Source organism: Corvus hawaiiensis, chromosome 6, assembly GCF_020740725.1.
Source record: "Corvus hawaiiensis isolate bCorHaw1 chromosome 6, bCorHaw1.pri.cur, whole genome shotgun sequence".
Lineage (NCBI taxonomy): Eukaryota > Metazoa > Chordata > Aves > Passeriformes > Corvidae > Corvus > Corvus hawaiiensis.
This window is the reverse complement of record NC_063218.1, coordinates 57,857,900-57,880,933: the sequence shown is the minus strand read 5'-3', so window position 1 is coordinate 57,880,933 and position 23,034 is coordinate 57,857,900. Positions and strand designations below refer to the sequence as shown.

General features: G+C 39.2%; 1 protein-coding gene across 4 annotated transcripts in view; it reads left to right on the top strand.

Moving 5' to 3' along the window:
• The window catches only part of DNAJC24 (DnaJ heat shock protein family (Hsp40) member C24), a 37,018-nt gene that overhangs the window by 11,164 nt on the left and 2,820 nt on the right, over positions 1-23,034 (top strand). For 3 of the 4 annotated variants that reach the window (XR_007204451.1, XR_007204453.1, XR_007204452.1), the window contains exons 3-4: positions 13,905-14,043; positions 19,522-19,809. Coding sequence is in view for 1 of the 4 variants with exons in the window: in XM_048307992.1 (XP_048163949.1) it covers positions 13,905-14,043 (139 nt within the window). In the remaining 3 variants the exon portion in view is untranslated. The remainder of the gene's footprint in view (positions 1-13,904; positions 14,044-19,521; positions 19,810-23,034) is intronic. The other variant, XM_048307992.1, reaches the window with a different exon arrangement.

The window sequence follows — 23,034 nt, the reverse complement described above, 5'->3', positions numbered from 1 at the left end:
TTTGTTAGTTGTGAGATTTTTTTTTTTTTTTTTAAATAATAAAATAGAGGATTTGGGAGTTAGCTTTCACATGAAAGTAGCATTTGCCTTAACTATTTTCCTAACCATTTGTTTGTCTGGAATTATTCTATGACTAGGGCCACAATAATCTATGCCTAAACAACAGAGTATTGTTTAATGTGACATTTAATAGTGTAAATTGTAATCATAGGACCCAGAAATGCAGAAAAAATGTAAAATTCCCTTTGTATTTTTACCTTTATACTACTGTAAATTTAATTGTTTGTTTTTCCCCTTCATCCCTTTGCTAGTTTTTGATGGATTTTCTATTGGTTTTTCTTCTCCTGCTGTATAGTGTAGTTTTCAAAGGGCTTTTTGAAGTACCTCTTGAGGCTCTTGGGTCACTCTTCGTAGGAAAATAAGGGGCCATGGAAAGAGAAGAAAATGAAAGAGTCTGTTTCTAAAGATGTACTTTTTCGTTAACCATAGCTTCTGATTTTTCTGCTCATTTTCGTACCTTCATTAGCCAAATAATTGTTTTCTTCTATTTATACAACAACAGTTGATTTTATTTTCCATCAATAGAAACTGAAACTTTTACACTTGATTTCAGCATTGTTTGTTCAAGAGCTGAGAAGGGTGAGAGATGTGAATATTTAATATGAAAGTTGTGTGTGGCAATTACTTGCTGTTTGATCAGACTCTTCCCAATGTCGTGGGGTTAGATCTTTCCAGAGAGTGGGGAATTGGGGCTGAAAGGACCGAGAGTTCATTACTTCAGTTTCTGTAGGATGGACTGGTGATTGCTGCTGCAGATGTGGGGGCCATTTCCCTTGCCAGTGCAAGAGGTTGTGTGTCTCATCTGGTGGAAGTTTCCAAGCAAGAATCTGCAGTTCCTTGTTTTTGCAGGGGAAGCTGGAGGGCTGTAAAATACCAGGTTCATGGAGTGTTGCCTTGGTCCAAGAGGAGAGCCACTGTCACCAGTTAACACCAGTAAAGAGTGTGGAAGCTCAATGTAGCAGGGCGATGCTACAGTACCATGATAAAAGCAATTGCATTTAGAGTATGTCTAAACAAGATAGCTTTAAAAAAACCCCAGCATGGAAATGAATGAGTTTATGACAGTGTAGTTTAGTCTATGGGGTTTTTTAACTGCACTTTGAGGACTCCAGTAATTTTCAAGAATTTGCTGCACTGGACTGATAGTCCCATCCTGTGTTTCTACTGTGCATCTGTCAGTGAACGCCCATTTTGTGTTCTGCACAACTGTTGCACATTGCTGTGTACATTTAATCCTAACTTTTTTTTTTTTAATTCTGGCTGGTTTTAAAAGAAAGCAGTTTGTGTTGTTCTGTGGCTGTTTTCTTTTAAAATTATCCATTGGGTAATGAATAACTAAAATGTTAGAGGAAAACTCCTTTTGCCTCCAGAGTGCTGTCTTGAGGATGTTTTGCTGCAAATATTTGAGTCACAGCAAATACTTCCTTAAGGTTACTGCTATAGCAACAATAGTGTTATCTGAAATATTTCTGTTCTGGTGGATTTTATTTGTCTCAAGCAAAGGTGTAGGTCTGCCGTGCTGAATGTTGTGTGTAACAGTGGTTATTTCTGGGCAGAGGGTTATGAAAAAGATTATTAATGTATGTAAAACATGCAAGCAGTGGAATATTGTGTGGGAAGATTGATACTTGCACAATAGTTTTGATCATGGCAGATTATAAGGAGGAAAAAGGGACAAGACTGGATGCAGTTTTCACCAGCTAATTGATCAATGAGCAATGTTAAAAAAAAGTCATAGAATGGATAAGTCCTAAGAGATAAGGAAAATGAAATGGTCATCTTTTATTTTTCCACAAATAAGGAACATTTCCCATGAGTAAGAATCATCTTGGAGGTGGACAGCAGAGGCTGTAATTAGTGTCAAGGCTGATAACAAAATCAGGTAGGGCAAGGCTAAAGTTGTTAAAAAGCTTAAAGGTTGTTTGTGTTTGGGGGAAAAAAGGAAGAAGAGATGGACTGAAGTAATGAATCAAGTAGATAAATTCCTTGCTCTCTAGTCCAGCTGTCATTGGATAGACATCCTTTGGGCAAGTTTAAATCTCTGTATGAAAAGAATGAATGTCACAAGAAGCTCTTCACTTTCTGTTTCTCCTCTTTGTAAGTGGAACAAGCAGGGTCCTTCCATGTTCCTTGCTATCTTCTGCCAATTGAGTGAGCATGTTGAAAAGATTGTTTGTGGACTAGGAAGGCAAGTTTAAGACCTGGCATCATCCTTTTCATGGAAGTGAACAAGTTTTACACTTTGGAGAGGGTGCTTTGTAAAATCAGTGAAATACAAAAAGCACCTTCAAAGTTATCTTGTTTTGTGCTATTTTAACATAAGAGCACTGCTCACTTTTCTTTCTTTCTTTTTTCCCTTCCCGAATGCTTGTCACATGAAGCTTTTCAGTATTGAATTGCTAGTTACTTCAGAGGGGGTAGCTTACAAAATGCAAACGAGTGTGAAGCCTGACCTAGTGAGGGTCCTCACTGCTCACTGTGAGCGTCCTACTGAAATGCACGTGTTACATCCCTGGTATTCCTGCGGACGAAATTCAAGTGCCGCCTTTAATCCACTGAACATACATCTTGCCTGTTCCAGTCTTTGTGTACAGGAAAGGATGTTTTCCCAGCAGTTCAGTTTAGGAAGACTTTAGGGGACGAAATGTGAAGCAAATGTTTAAAAACAACAATAAACTTTGGGACTCGCTCTGGCCCCCGTTGCTGGTGTAGTGCAGAGGGACAATGCCGTGTTTTGCTGTAACCTGGTAAGCATTAGGTGGCAGTAGCGTGTTGTATTTGGCAGCTGCTTTGTCGTTGGGTTTTATCTTTGGTATCTTCAGTGCAGTTTCATAAATGGAGAAAGCATGTATTTTATTTCTCGTAGTTTTTATAAAATGCTGATTTATGGTTGCTTTGGCTGTGTGACTGTAAGGGCAGCTGTTTGGTGTGCATAGGTGGGATTAGTGTGCTGCAATATGTGCACAGTGTTTGTGACGTTTTTTCTGGTTTGTAGTGCCTAACAATGATAACATTATCCACACATATTTTGATGATAAATATGCTGTTAATAGCCAAGTGGGTTTGGTTCTGCAGCCCTTACTTTTTCATAAGCTGTTACCATATAACATAATATAGCCTGTTAGATGAAGTAGGCTGGGGTTTTTTGTTTTTTTTTTTGCTTTTAGTCTTTATTCTTAGATAAAAAACAATCATAGTCTCAAGAGAAAGTTGGTAGGAACATAATTAACCTTTCAGCACAGTGGTGTTATTGTCACTCCGGATCTTGGACAAGTGCAGCTACCTTGTGGCCCTTTTGGAGGGTGTTTTTTCCCTTCATCCCTGTTTCTCACAGGTAAAGGATCTCAAGGATTTCAGAACTGTGTTGCATTGTATTAATTCGGCAGGATGATCAATTAATGGAAGAAGAGCAAGAAAGTGTTGACAGAACATGCTACCTAATTAGTACCTGATGGACCACGTAGGCCACAGAGTGCCCAGACTGTGATGTCGCAGGGTGGCAACTATACAAGACCTTTATATGCAAAATAGGCCTGTGGAAAAGGCAGGGAAGGAAGTCTTCATTGCTGAAATATTTCCCTTTCCACTGCAACCTTGGGGGAAGCTTCATACTTCATAGAAGGAACGCATATCAAATTATCAATTCTGTGTTTTGTACGTCTTGCTCTGAAGTCATGTAGCCTTTTGTTTGCTCAGGTATCTTTTAACATAAGAGCTGATCTACAAATCGTTGTTCTTTTTTTTTAAATAAAACTATGTAGCAAGAGAGAAATACTAGGGCAGTAAGATTTCCTGATGGTTCCTGTGATAAAATGGCAAGCAAAAGGATTCTAAGGGAAGGGCAGTCAGCACCACAATGCTCGAGGGTTCCGCCCCAACTGGTTTTTGATTACACAGCAGTGCTCAAGAGTTTTTCAGGTGAAGCTTAAGTAATTCTGAATTGAAAAGCACTCTGAGTCTAGGAAGGTAGGATGCCAGAATTATTTAGTTACTGGTAATTAGTTGTTTTTTTCCATTCATTTGTATAAATAAGTTGCTAATTAATTCACATTCTTCATTCAGAAGTTCTTCCTCCAGTGACAGAAGTTTAATGTTTACATGGTTAAATGGAAGATTTTTTCAAAATGAACTCATTTTCTCCTGCAGTTTAAGCTCCTTTGTTTTACTGAGATAAACATCTTCCTGTTTCAGAGTACTTTTGTTGAGTAAATGACTTCTCCTTTTTTTGTGTGTAAAACAGTGTATTTTTTTACCCTGCCCTAATTTTATAACTTCAGCTGGTGAAGTTGGAAAATGGCTTCTTTCTGTGACCTTTCAGTGAGTGCCACAGGGTGGGGGCCAAGTGCATGTTTGTCACCTTTTTCCTTGGTTGTCACAGGTGGCTAAAACATGCTTTTCTTAAATTTTGTTAGCCAAAAGTTCAAATTCCAGTTTAATAAGTGAATTGATAATTTGGCCTGTGTTCTGATTTAAAACCATCCACAGAATGGATTGTGCAAGAAAAACAGTTCAGCCCTAGAGCACAGCAGCCAGTCTGTGCTCTGTATATCCTGCCCACAAGCAGAGCAAATGATCATTTGGAGGTGTTGTGCTTGGGTGCTCAGCTATAGCTGACATATGCATGGCAAAGGTAATACCAGATCTGGGTGTTAGTTCTGTTACATGCTGATGGGGATTTGTGGCTGAAAGTATTCAGTGTGACAATGGATGTAAAATTAGCCAAAGTGTTAACTTTAAATGTAATTACAGAGCTCTTGAAGTGTTGTAATTGCATTATATGGTTCCTTTTCCATGCTGTGTCCAGCAGGGAGACTGCTCAGCTTTACATTTTGGTGCTTTATCAGCTGATCTGGAACTTTCAATACATGCTGCATAATTTGATTGAAAATATTGCTACAAGCAATGACAGTTCAGAACTGGAAATGTGCAGTTTTGCCAGGGTGGGGGGTGATGAGGGGAACCCACTCTCCTACACTGTGTTAAGCTTAGCTGATAGTATTTCAGATCGAGACGTTTAGTGTCTTGGACAGCTTTAAACATAAATTTATTGTGCCATGAGACCAGTAGAAGCAGAATTACTTGTTCATGAGGGCTGGGACCTGGACCAGCCACACTTGAAACTGTTTGAGGACAGAGGTTACAGGGTGGGTACCTTGCATAAAAACCCACAGTCAGTCTGAACTTTGCAGTGGAGGCAGGGTTTTTCTACCAGCTCTCACACTAATCCTGCTCACAATCTGCAGCAAGAGACCCTCCGATGAACGCTTCTGGATCAAAGCAACAAAACTCTTATTTCCAAATGTAATTTTAGAAAGAGGAGGAATGCTGCACTAAACTTAATTGTCCAAACTTGATTCCAAAGCTATGGGAAGATGAAGACTGAACACAGTCTTTTTGTGGAGAGAGAGAAAAAAACTGAGTACAAAGAGAACGTCAGCCTACCATAATATTTTGATTTTTGAAATTACTTAGAATAGTTGTTGATTTCTTAGATATTTATAGATGTGGCTTAAATATTGTGGTCATACGGCCAGATTGACAGATTTTGTTTTAGGAATTGTAATTGCTTTCTTACAAAAATGTGTCCTCATGGTCTGTAAATAACTAGAGAAATGGATGCAATTATATGACCCAATCCAGCCCTTGTTTAGCAGTTAATTTCTCCAGATTTCTATGAGCATTTGTTCCGACCTACACAGATTTGGTTGTTGGTTTAAATCTAGCCAAGGCTGGTGGTGTCTTAATTGCTACCACAGAGCAACCATTTGGCCTGTGCGAGATGAATGTTGTCAAGGTACCTTCTGCAAGGCGGACATTCATCCACTGGGAATGTATCAAGAAAGTTTTCATTAATTGGTCCCTTTGTTGGCATTTGTGGCAGAGCAGCCAAAAACTGAGTATGAACAGACACTATGTCAGGGGGTGAGATTTATTGGCAAGTCTCAGTAAAAACTGGTATTTACTACATACATTGTAAGCAGGGGCAAAGGAGTTTCCAACTAAGAACAGCCTGGCATTAAATTTACTCTTTTTTTTTTTTTTTACAAGAATTCAAACTCAATCAGAAGTTAAATAGGAAATAGCCAGTTAATATTTTTCTTCTTAATGTTGACTGTCTTGCAGCTTCTTTTTAATGTGATGTGAAGTGTTATGATGGGCTGTATAATGTACAGACAGATTTGCATGGACCTATAAATACTTGTGTCAGATGAGAACACTTTGACAGTTTGTCCTGACTTCATTTGCTTAACCTGTAGATAATAACAATTACAGTTAATAATGTATACATGTAGAATAAAGCATGACAAATGTTTTTAAACATAATTGCCAATTTCAATATTTTTATGTTCATATTAATTTTTGTACTTTGATCTTGTTGCTTTGTTAAAAGGATGCACTTCATTATGTTGTAAGGGACATACTGGTAACGATTTGTGCATTTTGTCTTAGTGCAGCATGCTTGTTTGTTTAACTTTGTACAGAGCAAGGCTGTTTGCATGACGCTTGCTGTTCTGCTTGCTTAAGCCCATTTCAACTTTTTTTGTGTCATAGTGTGCTATAAATAAAAACAGTTTATTACTCTGAGGGAGAGTTCTGATTCTGAAATTTGAATATATTGCCTGTGTGATATTGAGCTTCGATACAAGAATAAACAGATTGAACCCCCAAATACTGATAATCTGATTGATAAAAGTGCTTGGTATTAATCTGTCCAGTTGCCCTAAGGAGTCAAAGTTTCATCCTCTTGGATTCCCAGCCATGAGTCTGGTGATGTGGTTGGAAAATGATGGCTTAGGTTTCTCTCTTCATCCAGCTGCTTCCAGTGTTTCCCCCCTCCTCATTCTCTTTCTGTTCTGAGCAGTGGAGTGTCCAGCTCACTCCTGCCAGTGGCTGTCAGTGGTGTGTCCTGCTCTCACCTCACACTATCCTTTGCTTATCCAGGGCAACTTCCACTTCTGCCATGTTAGTCCATCCAACCCTTTGCATACCGATTTCATGGCTTGGATCTCTTCTGTTTGCAGTTTTAATTCAGTTCTTTCATTCATCAAAAATGTACCTGCACCAGATACGAAGAGTGTTCTCTTTGTAAAGTTGGGATTGAATTTCTCTTCCCCGACCATTGCTGAGTGTCTTTCATCACTGCTTATTTTTAAATATAAATACGCATCTTTTTACACATTCCAAAAGGTGTTGTAGTGTAGGCTGTGAATTTTTTTTAAAAAAAAAGGTAATTCATAGTTGGTGGAAATCATACTTCTCACTGCATTCCATGGATGAAGTACTAGCTATAAAAATACTGTAGCTACTACTATATGCCTAACATGGAGAAAGGGATAAGGATGCTGAGATACTGAGTTAATTCGGGATGTTAATATTCTATCATTTGCTCTTATTTAAAGTGCAGGTTTAGTCATGAGATGTAGTTTCCTTCAAAGGCAGAAATACTTGGGTGCATCTAAGTAATCCTCTGGTAAAATCCTACTACTTGATTTACTCAGGGCACATCTCCAGCTTCACATATATTCCTTATTCAAATATAGGCACACATCCCCTATAGAAATAAAGCAGGAATTCAAGACTTGTCTAAACCTGTCAGTTCAATTTAGCAAGGTGATTCCATGAGACTGTAGATGATTTCAGAGTTAAAAATCTCTTATAAATCAGGTAGTTTAGAAATTTATTGCGCTGTGTTGGTAGAACTCACTACTTAATGGTTACTTTATGACTCATGATAGTAAGTCCAGAATAGTCTAACTTGAATTTTTGAGCTCTGATGGTTTCATCATTGTTTTATGCCTGTCATTACGTTTGAATTTTAGAACCTTAATAATGGTTTCCCTTATGGGGAGAAAAATCTGAAAAGTGTATAATAAAAATTTAAAAATCTGAAAATATATCTCTAAAATAATCATCTCAGAAGAGGTCAAGAATTTAATGCAGCCACATTTGATTCATCCTTTTTGTATTACTTTTTATTTTCTGCTGAAGAACTCTGCAAAAGCTTGACAACTTTGCAGAAAATACTGGAAAGTAGGAGAGACAAAGCTGTAGAAAGTAGAGAGTACTCCTTAGTTTGATCCTGGAAAAAAATTAGAACTGATTTCCTTTCAGTTTCCTCAGTCAGAAAAAAGAAACTTTACATTTTAAGTGGCTTACATAAAAGCTATGTAATTTCAGCAGGGAGGAGTTTTTTTACAGTTATTTGTGAAATATATAGTAGTAGATTAAATAAATTTTTTGTAAGTGAAATGAAAATTTGGAAGCAGTGGTAGTTTTCCTCAAAAATAAAGCCTCTTGGTTTGATGTATGGAATTAGGGATGTGGTGCATCTTTTGTTTTTAGGGTGAATACCCTTTATACACAAGGCAAAACAGCCACAGTAATGTATTAATTACTAGATGAGAAAGGATAGTGCTTTTAAAACCTTTTCTAAATAACCAGCCTTTTCAATCTGGTATGTGGTAAAGTAGTCATGAGTAAAAGTTTGACCATATTAAGTGATTTAGTTTTCATGTATTGCACAGTTTAGGGAGAGATTCCAGTGTAAAACTTAGACCTGTAATGCTTCACCCCTCCCCTCCCACTGAGCTTTATTCACCTGATTCTCACTGGGTGCTGTAAATGTGTTTTGAAAAATAAATTCATGAGCTCCAGTAAGAAATGTATATTACATTGATTTAACTAGAGGATTTCTGCTTGCTAATTTGAATTTGATTAAAATCAGTCACCCTGTTACATTTATTGCCCAAAGTTAAGGAGCTCATAGCAGGGTCGGGAGGATGGGGACCTTGGCGTGGCATCTGTGGCGCTTGAGTTGCTCAGCCAAAGCTCAGCCAGCTCTCATCGTTCCTCGTGCTGTGGTGTGAGAGTTCTTGAGGTCTGCTGATATGTTACTGAGATGTAATACCAGTTGTTGACTAAATGGTCACATTAACTTCCAGGAATTGCAGTTCTTTAAAGTGCAGAAGGGTCCAAACTTGATGGAGTATAAAGTAGGCAGAAATTCAGAGAGTAGCAGTTGAATGTGCTGTAGCATGTTCCCAATTCTTCTACGAACTTAGTTGTGTGCTACACTGTACAAATAAGAATATCATAAATAAAATAGATGTTGGAACTCAAGGCATTTTCACAGTCTGTACTTGAAGACTGCAACAACATTAGTCTTGGAGTGAAAGCTCCTCTGGACTCAGACCCAGAGGGAAGCCAAAGCACAGGGGTTGAATTAAAGCCTTTGGATAAGCTGAGATACATGAAGTCACACCAAAGTGAAATAGAAATACAGATTTTTTAACTTTTAGTAGAAATACATGCTAAGTGCCTTAAACATTAAAAAAGCTGTAGCAGAGACCTTAAACACAGTTCTTACTGCAGCAGTGTTACCTTCTCATAGAATTCTTTACTTTAGACAAAATAGAGATAGAATTATACTGTTCACATTTTTTTGAGTGTTCACATAAACAATAAGAACTGAAACTATATACGCAAATCTGTGTAATACCTATGTAACACTTGTGTAAGACTTACAACTGTTAGATCAGGATAGGTTAAGAAAAGGAAAACTGGAATCGTGTGTTAATCTTATTGGTCAATTAGCAAATACAATCCACACTTCTGTAAGAAGAGTATAGAGCATATAGAGTATAGAGCATATAGAAGAAACTAGAATTAGAAGAAGAAAGTGTTTTCTGCCTATTTGCCGTTGCTGCTTGCCTTTATCATGTAACCCCCTTCGAACTCCACCTTCAAGAAAGCTATGAGACTATGAAATAAAGAACTTAGCAGAACAGCAGCCTCCTCTGCTCTCTTACCCAGGTCTGGGAAGGAAGGGTAACCCATCAAAAGCTCAACACATTAGCACCTTTTTTTTGAGACAGAAAAGGTTTGTTTACTTGCCCGTTCTTTATTCTGTAACAGATATCAAAGGCAATAGATGAGCATAATCAAATACAAGTAATTTACCTAAAAAAACTCCATGAAAAATTTCTAACTTTTTGAATACTTGACTGTGAACTGAACCTCGATTTGTGTTTCAGAGTATGTTTGCCAGGTGATACGTTGTTTCTCACAGTATCCAACCTGCTGAAAAGTATGGTCTGGTGTACATTAAGAATAACACAGTAGAATGCAGTTGTTATATCAAGGTATGGTAATGATATTGTAATTGAAAAGGGCACAAGGTTAAGTTTGTGTTAGCTGGCTTTTCCTGTTGCCCTGCAGTGTCAAACATTTCACCAAGTCTCCAACAGATACTGCTTAAAGTATGTTTTTCATGTGAGCTTTGGACTTCAAGGTTCGTGCTTTTTCAAAATTTTTTTACAAATTTCAAAAGCTAAAGGAAGTGAAACCCTTAAGAAATTGGTTTTTTAATTAACTCTTAACACCAAGAACCAGAGTCCTCAAGAAATACTAAGACAATGTGACATTTAAGATAAACATCAGGAGAGAGAGCAGTATCAGAATGTTACCAGATGAACTAATATATTTCCAAAATCAGTTAGTTTATTTTTTAGCATTCACAGTAACTGAAAAGCATCATATGCTGTAAAGTGATACAAATTCCAGACAGGGAGTCAGCAAGTTACTTCTGGTACAGCTATAAAAAAGGAAAAATAGGTTGGGCATGTATTGCCAATCTTCTTTGTTTTCCCTTCCCTCGGCTGGACTTGGGAAAGGATTATTTACTGTTTTTATAAAATCCTATAAAATAGTAACATGTTAGTGAAACTTAGTTTTGAACACAGTAATCAGGATGAGTGCTCAGCAAAAAGTTATTTTTATGAAGTATTGCTGCCTCAAACCGTTGCACATATGCAGCTGAAAGATTTAAACATATCCAGTAATAGGGCTGAGAACAGTGCGCAGGTGGGGTATGAATGGCATAAAGATCATCTGCACAGATCCTGAGAAGTGACATTGCAGGAAACATGGGGGGCTCCAGCATTTTGAATGAAAACTTACAAGTGGGTGCATGAGGGAGAGATGAGCAGCAGTTCAGTCAGAGCTGGAGGAGGGAGGTCGAGTAGAAAACAGGCCTGTCTGTTTTCATTACGGGGCCTGGACAGGCTGCAGCTGAGATTAACCCAGAAATAAGGCTGAATGGGAAGGAGGAGGAGATCACAAACGTCCATCATATTTCACCTCCTGCAAAACAAAACCAAACCCCTGGCTCTGTTTCTTCAGGCAGCTCCTCTGAAGGTTACACTGGAGAAGGGAGCAGGATCAGACGCAAGACTCTGGTAACTAGGAGTGAGGGAAGATCCCAAAAAAGAGTATGGTTGATTTATGTCTGAAGTATTGACTGAGGGTATTAGATGCTCCCTATGAACTTTGGTACTTTGGTAAAGTGTCCTCTATGCCCAAGTGGCTGAACAGTGTCTAAAACAACTGGAGAGAGGACACCTCGTTTGTTCTCTTGAAGAGAAAAGAGAAGGGCAGTTGAATCAAGACTGGATTTTTGCTACAGACAAATGCCTGCATTTTGATTAGCAAGCTGGGGAGTAGGAAAAGTAAGTCAATAAGAGCGTAACAATAAGTACATAAATCCAGATGAAATGGGGTCACTGGAATAAAAAGAGAATAAGAGGAGTATTAGAGTAAAAGAGCTGATGTTTGAGTATTTTTCTTAGTGTAGATGTAGTTTGCTAAAGGCATCAGATGATAATAAAGGAGAAAGGCCAAGAGAGGAAGGAGCAAATAGGTTCATAAAGCATGGAGACCAAAAAGGAGAGAAATAGATGGATGTAGATATGGATACGTATTTTAATGAGTAGGTCCCCCACAATGGAGTTGATACTAGTTAGATGAAATTGTAGTCTTTCTAACATAAAAATTGCATATGCTACAGATACTAAATTGTCCAAATCTATAGGAAAGGAGTTAAGGGCTATGTGATAAACCTGAAGAATAATTAATTTTCTGCATTGTTCAAGAAATGAACAGCGTAGTGTTTTCTGCATTGATTATTATTTTTCCAAAGCACTTTTGTGATGTGTGGTTTACTGGATTTTGCTGTGTCCTTCCAGCATAGTTCAAAAATGGTTTTTCAGTCAGACAAGGTTTTGGTGCAACAAAGGGAAAGCGGGACCAATTTTGTGGCAGTGTTCTCTCAACATTCGTGGCAGGAGAGAAGCCAGTATGCTTAGTTCTGCTTTGGGCAGTTGGTCAGTAATGTTTCCATGTATTTCTAACAAATTGATCTGAGAAGGTGTGGTCTTTGTGGCCAATCCAAATATCTAGCAGTTATCTATATAGAATACAAGAACTTAATGCAATGACCAAAATTTTTTGGTTTTGTTTGTGTCTTAAAATTTCATCATCTTCAGTTGAGGAGATAGAAAAGGGGTCTCTAAGAGAGGAATCTTCATGGATCACAACAGTGCTTTAGCCATATTTTTAGCAAGTTGTAAGGTAGTGCTCAGTCTTGAATGCAGAGGGGACTTGAAGTGGAACAAAAATAGGATTTTGTGTACAGACCTCATACATGAGGTTGCAGATACATCCACCTGTATATGGAAAAATACCAGTGAAAAAACTTGAGGTCAAAGCATTTTGCTCATCCATCCCTGCTGCTGTTGTACAGGGAACTTGTCTGGGTAACACCTGTCAGTGCCAGTGTCAGAGACAGTGAGCAAATAGACTCCAGGAGAAGTGCTCCTTTTACATTTGGGATTTTATCAAGTACACATGGTACTAGTATTTTTTTCTTTCCAAAATTAATTGTAAACTAAAACAGAGAGAATAATTTAGTCAGAAATCTGCTTAAACACTTATAGAACAGGTGTTCCACATCTTAAAATCTGCTGCATGTTTTCAGTGCCTCCACTGATGTTGGTATAAAGGGCAGTTAGAGCTCCAGAATAAGGGAAAACTTGGTCTATGACACAGTTATCTGCTGGTAGGCCTGATTATATTGCAACTTCCTCAACTTAAATGCTGTTTCCTGTTGGTCCATCACGTCTACTGAGCAATTTAAAATATCAGAAAAAAAGAAATTACTGGAGATGAATTAAAGCTACAGGAAGATGGAGCTTTGAGGGGTCCTTATCAGCAGACACTTGGAACCACTCAAGTCAGAATTTTCTGCTCAGAACAAATGAGAAAGAAAACATGTTACCATTTTAATTATTATTGCCTGTTTAACGTGAGTTTTCTTGAATAACCATGTCCTTGAATAACTATTCTTAACTAACATGACTCAATTTTGTAGCTAGTGATCCATGACTTTAAATATTTGGAAGGGCTCTTGATTCACTGGACTGGAAGAAATTAAAGATGTTTAGGCATATTTTCAAAAGTAGAATTGCATGTAGTATAAATTATATTTGATCATGTATATTTTATTTACCATTTAAATCATAAAAAAGCTAGGCACATGTAATACAGCATTCAATTTATCTGTAATAGCTTTAACTAAACATTGGTGGTTATGTTTAAATCAGCTCTGTGTCATATTATGAGAGCTGCCAGCACTTCCAGCACCTCCTCTTGTTCCTGTGTCGTGGTCCCCTGCATGTACCTATTTCTGTTTGTGGTAGTCACTCTCTAGGTAAATTGTCCATAAGACCAGTGATTCCATCAGCAAATTATCCAGAAAATGCCGTCAGTGCACATGGTGACACTTGTGCCACTGGTGGTTCTGTTGCCATTCCAGTGGGATAATTAAATTGGCAGTTTCCTCTTGTTCCCGGTGTCGTCGTCTCCCTTCCTTTGGCTCCTTAGCTTAGACCTTCTCCTTTTCTCTGTCCTCCTAACTGAGTATCAAATGCATTATTGATTGCTTCTCTCCCACCCTCCTCACTTTCACTCCCCCAATCTTTTTTTTTTATGTTGTTTTTGATTGGCAGTATCATCCCGACAAACAGGAGGCAGATGTGCCAGCAGGAGAAGTGGAGGAGCGCGTGCAGCGGTTCATCGAAATTGATCAAGCGTGGAGAATTCTAGGGAACGAGGAGACAAAAAAAGAGTATGACCTGCAGCAGCGTGGTAGGTTCCTGCCAAGGAGTGCTGGAGTGGCAGCAGCTCTTTAAATAAGCAGGGGCTGGGAGTGGTAGTTAGATGGTATTTTAAAATGCTGTTTAGTGCTGAACCAAATGTTTCTTTCCCTCTTGTCCTACTTTCAAACGTGGATCCATTATTTATAGCTTGCGCTGCACATACGTTAGCTGCTGAAAATATGGAATTACTTCCAACAAAACGTTAGGGGGCATTATTCCTAATACTTTGAATTATTATGAAATCTGTACTAATTGCAGACCTTAGCCCTTTTTATTTTATGAAGGTAGCTTCATTAACCGTTCTTAATTTTAAGTTTCATACTCCATTTTGTTGCAGTGTTTTAGATGTAAGTATTAATCCATCAACACCTAGTGTTCATTGTGTACGGATTTATAGCCAGAATCATTAGGACACATTCTTTTCCGTTGTGTGTGTTAGGTAGTGTTCATAATTCATCCATAGTCTAAACTAGCCTTTCTAAAGCAGGTTTGTAAATAATATTTCAATGTAACATATTAACTAGGCAGCTCTAGCACGCATTTCTTTTTATGCCTCTCAGAAAATAGCTTCTTAAAACAGTGACAGGCTGTTGTGAGAAAGAAAGGGGGGAAATGTAGGTCAGGTCTGTCACACATGGGCTACCATTACATGAAGTGATAGGCTGTCTTTCTGCTCTGGCCTCAGGATAGGAGTCCCTCAGCCTTCCATTAGAACCTTCAATAAATGTATATCCACCCTACATGTTAATGGGGGGAGTCAATAATAGTGGCTTGCCTGTGGGGAAAACACTCGGTCGCACTCTGCAGTAACACACTGCGGCCCGGCATTGACGTGGAGCCACCACCACTGCGGAATGTGTCTGATAAAAGCCCACTGTCTCTGCAGCTTGTTATTGAATTCCCTGCCATTGTACATTGGCACACCATCAGACCTTGCTCTCTTGTGCTGATTTTTAACTCCCCTGCTGCCGCCGATGCCACAACTTGGAGAGACAAAGGCGTAGTCACTGTGGCACATAGGCATCACTGCAGGATAAAGAGGGTGATACAGAACTGGATATACACAGGGTGAATTCTCGAGTTAAATAACCTTGTATTTCAGACTTTGTGTGGCTTTGGGAAGAGAGGGGGAGGGGTGAAAACAGAGTTCTTGAATAAATATTTTAGAACAATGGAAAAATTTGGATCTTGTTCTATTTGTAATGTAAACAGTATTAAGATCAGACTTGAACAAATTTTTCATCTCAAAGCTATTTTTCAAATGCCTGAAGGTGATGTCAGAACAGGAATTTCTGCTGCCCAGTGCTCTCATCCTGTTGTACTCTTACCATTGTAATACTGGTTGTGTCTTCTCTTTTCACAAATTTTATGTGCAGAGGAAAGAGGAAACACTAGAGATGAAGTTAGGAATCTTTTCAGTATTTATTGAGTTTTCCCTACAGCTTAAATTCAGACTATGAAGTTCCGTTTTGCCTGGGTCAGGTTAATCCACTGGAGTAGAGAGATACATCAAGATTTTGTTTTCCCTTGGGATTTAAGGACATAGCTATAAGTTAGTTTTGACAGTAATTTGAAGATTATTTGTATTTTCTGAGATTCTTTTGCATCCAGAGGAGTTCTTCGAAAAGCCATCTCAAGATTCTGTATAAAAGACTTGGTAAATAAAGAAATCAGATTGTACCTCTATTTAGGCAGGTGTTATAGGTAATGAATGGTGATGGGACATTGTTTTAGTACAGAGGGTGCCATTCCCAGGGCCCCCGTGTTTCAGGCTGAGCCACACCTAACACACATGTGCAGTGCTGCTGCATTCTTTCCAGCATGTTCCCTGGCAGCAAAATGATGGGGAAATAAATTCTAGTTCTTTGAATGCCTGTCAAGCTGCTTCTGAAGTCATGATTCTAGACAAATTCGTAGACACTGCCATAAAAGCTCACAGAAACAAAGGAATTGAGACAGCAGCTAAGGGGAATAGTGATGAGAGAGATAATACAGCAAGTTAGTAAGATGCAAAGGAAGCCTAGGAAGCAGGATCTGAAGGATGCCAGTGTGTATATGTGTGTGGCTGCCCATCAGCAGGAAGCCCTTTGCACTGTAGTCTTTTCCCCATTTCACAGATTGTTTATTTGTATGTACCTTCTTGTGTTACACTAACTAAATCTTAATTACTTGGCTCAGAAATTCAGTAGCCAGAGAAGTTCCAAGGAGATGAAATTCTGTGGGGCTCTATGGTTTTAATTTTCTTTTTGTTTGAATACCAAGTTTTTTGTTGCGAATACCAAGTGAATGTGCTTTTATATCTTAATACTGCTTTTCTCTGAAGGTTTCCCAATAATCTCCTAATTTTTTTCGTGCCTTCAGGCCATAGCATTAAAGGGAAGGGACAAACCACAAACTGTTCAGAGGTTAGGCTCAAATACTTATCCAACTTTTTCTGATCTGGAAATCTTATAAGAACTGCCTTTTTCAATGTTTTCTGAAATTTTTTCCAATTCATTGTTTTGTCATATAAGAATACCTTTTTATGATTGTGAATCTTTTGTTTACAGTCCCTGCAAAAAAATTGGGGGATGAAAAAAAAATCTGCATAACAATTTACCTATGAAGAATGGGCTTGGGTTTTGTTGTCAATAGATTTTCTTCTTAGATTTTTCCGTTCTTTGTTTGATATCCCATGTAAAAAAGATGAATATGCAGTTAAAATCAAGCTTGACACTGATAATTACCATAAGTTTTTCAGTGAGTTTAGCTTGGAAAAAACATGTTTCACATTCCTCACATTAGAAGTCATGTAAACCCTGAAAGTTTATGCTTTTGTGACACAGCTGGAAAGAAGAAAAACTTCTCAGAGAATCAGAGAATCACACAGGCTGGAAGACACCTTCATAGGCCATCCAGATCAATCTCCTACTTAAAGCCATTCCTCATAGTCAGTTGCTCAGGCCTTCTCCAGCCTAGATTTAGTGTCTCCAAGGATGGAGGTTCTCGAGCTGCTCTGGGCAGCAGCTCCAGTGTTTGAACACCCTCAGAGTAGAAAAACCAACCAAATGAATGGAAACCAAACCCCAAATCAACCAAAACATGTTTTGCTTCTATCAGGTCCTATATAAGGACTTCACAACTTGTGCCTTGCACTTCTCTTCTTTCCTGTGTGCATTTCTGAGAAGTCTCTCTGCATCCTCCTTGCCCCTGACCATGGTGGCAGTCCAATGGACTCGCTCTCATATGTCAGGGCTTTGTACTGGGGACACCAAAACTGGACACAGGATTTCAGATGCAATTTCTTTAGGGCTGAGTAGAGAGGAAGAAAAATCCCTGTGCTGACTCGTGTTGAGCCTGTTGTCCATCAGGTCCCTCTGTGGAGAACTGCTTACCAGCCAGATGTCTCCCAGCCTGTACTGGTGCACTGGGTTATTCCATCCCAGAAGCAGCACTTCATCTTGGTTGAACCCTTTGATGTCCCTGACAGCCCATTTCTATATCCTATCCAAGTCCCTTTGAATAGCAGCCCTGCAACTGCTTGGGATTTTTGTTGATATATGCAAAGGAACTGTATCTAAACAATCACATTACCAAGGTAATAATATGAATTCATTTGATGTTGTAATTATTGATTGATTGTATGTTTTAATTATTAAGGATTGATAAGCAGAAAGGTCACAAAATTAAATTAATAAATTGGTGCCTTAGATTAATTTCTGGTGATAAATGTAGCAGATAATTCAAAGCTAGTAATGGAATCGACACTAAAACCAGTTGCTTTGTGTATGATTTTGGGTGGCAAATTTAAGAGTCATGGGGTTTTTTTCCATGTATGGCTCTAGTGAGGTTCAATCAAGGATGGTATATTTTCACATGAGGATGGACACAGATGTCCATAACTCATAGAATCGCAGAATGGTTTGGGTTGGAAAATACCTTAAAGACCATCCTGTTCCAGCCCCTCTACCATGAGCAGGGAACCTTCCACAGGACCAGGCTGCTCAGAGCCCCATCCAGCCTGGCCTTGGACACTTCCAGGGATGGGGCAGCCACAGCTCCTCTGGGGAGCCTGTGCCAGAGCATCGCCACTCTCACAGTCAATTTTTTTTTCCCTCTATCTAGTGAAAACCTGCTGTCTTTCAGTTTGAATCCATTCTGCCTTGTCCTGTCACTACGTGCCCAGAGGAGTTTTCGCATCTTGGCACATACCTCCTTTGGATTTTGAATTTTTAAATTACACTTTTAGAAAAACACTGCAGATGCAGTTTTCATACAGGAGTAACTTTCCAGTGTAATTTCTGTTATGTTTGTGTGTCATCTCTTAGGCAGGGGGAATTCCACTCTAACTGGAATTGCCAGTATTCCAGTTTGTGCCTCTGAGAATGGTTCTGGTTCCATCCCCTCTGTTCCTTTCTCTTAGGCAATGAGGCACAACAAAAAATTGTACTTAGCCTAAAATAGTTCGTTTTATAACACCTGGTCACTAATGCAGGCTTTGCTGACAATACCAGTGGTTTTGCAGTGTGCCAGATTATGCTCTGTACATGACAGAAGTGTATATTCCTTCTCCGGCCATGGATTTTATAGCTGCAGCCCCTCAGCTGGAGCACAACCCTTTGAACTCTGTGGAGTTAAAACTCATCTGCAACAAGTGAAGCAGGATTACTTTGGTATTTTTATAACGAACGTATCTCTTGGTTAATGAAAATTCTTAACACATGACTTTGTTAAAATTTCAAAGTAAGTGCAATTGTTTTAAATTAACTTAAAAGACTCAAATTTAAGTAATTGTTTTAAAACTGAAAAGTCTATTAGAAAAAATTAGCTTGTGAAAACATCTAGTGAGTACTGTGGTGATTTTTATGCAGAGTAAATACTATAAATGGTATTTGACTGACAGTACATATCTTGAAGTTTAATTGTGTTTGGTTTGGGGAAAAAAGAAAAAATCAATCCTAAGTATGTATGCCTGATAAAGAGGTAGAAAAATCTTTCAAGTATTATGACTATTTTTACTATTACCATAAACTGTTAAAAGGGTTGAATTTCCATTTACTGCTTGCAACCCTTTCCGTAAAACTCAGCCTTAAATAGCCCAAGAAATATTTATTGTATCTTCAAGTGAAACTTAAATACCTTTCCTCTTTTACAATTTCTGAATGACCCAGCAAGGGCTCTAGTAAAGCTCTACTGAACCAAGCTGCTAATAGTTATTTAATGTTGTTCTGTAGCCTGAAAGAATCTCAGTAGATTTTTCCTTTTAATCTCTTTGAATTGCAGGCTCATAAACCTCTCTGATGAGCCTGCCAGTGTTTTCTTAGATCCTGCAGTTGAGACAATGGAGCTGCAGAATCCTTTCACCTCTTGTTGTCGGACAAATCCAATAGATGGCAAAGCCAGGCAGGCTGTACTACTGGGGAATTAAGATTTGTTTCATGAGTTCTGGTGAATGATCAGGTCTTCACATTTCCCCCTGTATGTTCAGGGTGTGTTTCAGAAATGACAACTCACAGAGTTTTACAGCCTGAGCAGACTGTTCAAGGTGCAAGGCCAGCACGTAACTCAGCACTGGTAACACTCCCGCTCTCCTTCGGCCAAGGAGTGAAAATGGGACACCAGTTTACTTCAGACAACCACCAACAGGGAGCCATGGTTGTAGTAACAATGATGCAGATGAAATAAGGAAGGACAGAAGAAATATGAATCACTGTGAGAACCAGTAGTTTGGATGTTCTGCTTGCAAACTCGGACTGGGCCGTGCCTCTGTTTTTTAGTAAGTGGCTACCTCTGTTTCTGCTGTCAAGGTGTATTAATGGCTGGGTGATGTATTTAATAGAGAACTAGAAAATAAAAAAGCTTTGCTCAACTCTGGAAAATGTTTCTCCTGCTTGAACCAGACAGGCAAGTAAATGCAGCGTGCAAAACTGCCTGACAAGAGCTGTTACTGGATTATGTGTGAAGTCAAGAGTGCTAATAGAAAATTTTTATTTTTTGAGATAACCAGATTTCAGATCTCATAGAATCACAGTCATAGAATATGCTGAGTTGGAAGGGACTTAGGAGGATCACTGATGGCCCTGCACAGGACACTCCAAGAATCCCACCATGTGCCTGAGAGTGTAGTCCAAACACTTCCTGAACTGTGTCAGGCTTGGTGCTGGGACCACTTCCCTGGGCAGCCTGTTCCAGTGCCCAACCACTCCCTGGGTGAAGAACCTGTTCCTGATATCCAACCTAAACCTCCCCTGACTCTGCTTCAGGACATTCCCTTGGGTCCTGTCACTGGTCACCACAGAGAAGAGATTGGTACCTGCCCCTCCTCTTCCTTTCACAAGGAAGTTGTAACTGCAATGAGGTCTCCCCTCAGTCTCCTCTCCTCCAGGCTGAACAGACCAAGTGCCCTCAGCCACTCCTCATACAGCTTCCCCTCAAGGCCCTTCACCTTCCTCATGGCCTCCTTTGGACACTCTCTAATGGCTTCATGTCTTTCTTATATTGTGGCACCCAAAACCGCACACAGGACTCAAGGTGAGGCCTCCCCAGGGCAGAGCAGAGTGGGACAATCCCTTCCTTTGCCCGGCGATGCTGTGCCTGATGCCCCCAGGATCTGAGCATCAGATGGGGAATAACAATCTCTGTTCAGGCTGGGAATTGGGAGAAGGATTAATTTTGCCCATTGGTTGGGGTTTTTTTTATTTTCAAAATTACAGTTGCAGTGATGAATTAGAAAAGCTTTGTTGAAATTCTGTTCCCTGGGCTTCATATTGTACCATGTTTGGAACAGAAGAGAGAGTAGACTTTTCCTCAGCTGCTTCTTCATTACTTTAATGGTTGGACTCAATGATCTTTAAGGTGTTTCCCAACATAAATGATTCTGTGGTTCTATGATTCACAAGTGACTGTACTTGAAGTACGGTAACCTCATGAATTTGCATCGTACCAGTTCTCTTCATGGTGGCTTATGGCCCAGTTGCCCTTTTTGTACTTCGTAGCAGCGAGGCATGACCTAAACCTCCACCACCAATCCTATAAAAGTTGATTGGAGTGAACTTCTGCTTCATGAATTCCAAATAGGAAACTCTGCAAGTTTTCTAACTCAATTTTTTGTTACCTGTAGATGAAAATCTTTTCATTCTACAACATGAGACCCTTTCCCTTTGTGAAAATTGTGAATTTTTCTTCCCAGTATTAAAAATAATATGTATAAAATATATAAAAATATGTGAAATAGGAAGCATTTGCCATTTTCATACTGTTCTCATAGTTATGGTACTGTCTTATTTGATCGCGGTGGTGAGCCAGATGGGTAGACAAACTTGATTTTGATCTCTGTTTATTGTTTTCTTCCTCAAAGAAAAGGAGGATTCTGCTTCAAGCAAGGCCTGCTGGGGAAAGGCGTCTGGCTGGTTTTGTGGGTGTTTTCAGGACATTCACCATTCCAGTCCTCACGTTTTGTAGCTTGTACCAAGCAAACTCCCAGTAACATTGGTGTTATTTGGGATGAGATAAGCCATCTGGTCCTTTCGTATTTTTGTATTTTGACACCTCACACAGTTAACTAATGTTCTGATCAGTGTAAGGAAAATTGGTGTATCTTCCAGTTTTCTTTCATCATTACACTCCTGATTTTTTCCCTTTCTTTTGACAGTAATAAAGTACTGGGTCTGAGAAGGTTAATTTTCTTTTCATTCTGACCTTTTCATTACCAAATAGGTGTTCAGCAAAGGTAACATCAAAGAGGCTGTACTGATCCTGTCATTATTTCCAATGTGTCTGATTTAATTGCTTTCATTAGAACTAATTTAGATGAGGCTCATTACCAGGCATATATCATGTACATTTCAGTTGAAAATAGAACAGTGAGGTGCAAAAGAAAGATTGGGATTTAATACTTGATGGTTGGGTTTTGGTGATAAAGAAGGAAATACTCCATTGTCTGATCAGACAAAGGCTGGAGAGGGGCAGTTTTTCTGGGCTGCTGCTGGAGAGGGGGCTGCAAAGTCCCTCAGTTCTACTTTTCAGGCCAGAGCAAAGAAGTTACATGGAAGTTACAAGTTACATAGAAGAAGCTGGGAACTGTTTAGAATGTAGTGAGTAAGTAGGGCAATCTCTTGGGAATTAAAACAACATAATCTGGGCCTCTAACTTTCCAGCAAGTGCTCAATAAGCAGCTCTGGAATAAGACATTATTTCACTGCCAGCTTTTCAAAGAAAGCTGCAGAAAACCCTCCATGCTCTCAAAAGCTACTAAACTATAAACAGGCTTAAAAATTCACTGCTCCAAGAGGAGGAACACCTCCCTCCTCAATAACATCTTCACTTAAACTGTACATAGGCACTAAGCTCCTGAGTACATTATTAAGCTAAAGAACTTGGTGTGAACGTTGTACATCAGATATGAGTGTGCTGATAAATGGAAAAAACACCAATATGTAGTGCACACTTTGCATTTGATGCTGTCAGTTGTGTTGTACGTTTTTCATTTCATGCTGTACCCAAATGTTGGAAGAATCTGGGGGATCAAATGGCAGCAGATCTCTCAGGTACAGGCCAGAACTTGTCTTTCTCTGCTCAGAGACTCTTTATCATAAAAGAGCATTTGGATTCATCTTCCCCTACGAGTGTTTTGCATTTATTTTTTTTCAGGAGTCTCAGTGGTGTTCTCACACACGACATTCACTTGGTGCTTATTGGAAGGTGGTTGTTTGGCTTCTCCTTTCTAGGGAAGAATGGGTTGCCTAAGACATACTGAGAAGTCTCCATTTGTGGAGATATTTAAAATCTGCCTGGACGTGGCCCATCCTGGTCAGCTTGCTCCAGCTGCCCTGCCTGTGCAGGAGGCTTTGATAGGGGATCTTGAGAGGTCCCTTTGGACCTCAGCTGTTCCACAAATCTGTGAAAAGTACAGGTTAGCAGGCATTCACCATTTCAGCTCGTGGAGTTCCAGCCAGGTTTTGAGAAGTGCATCAAAACAGAAGTTTGCCCCTAATTTCACAGA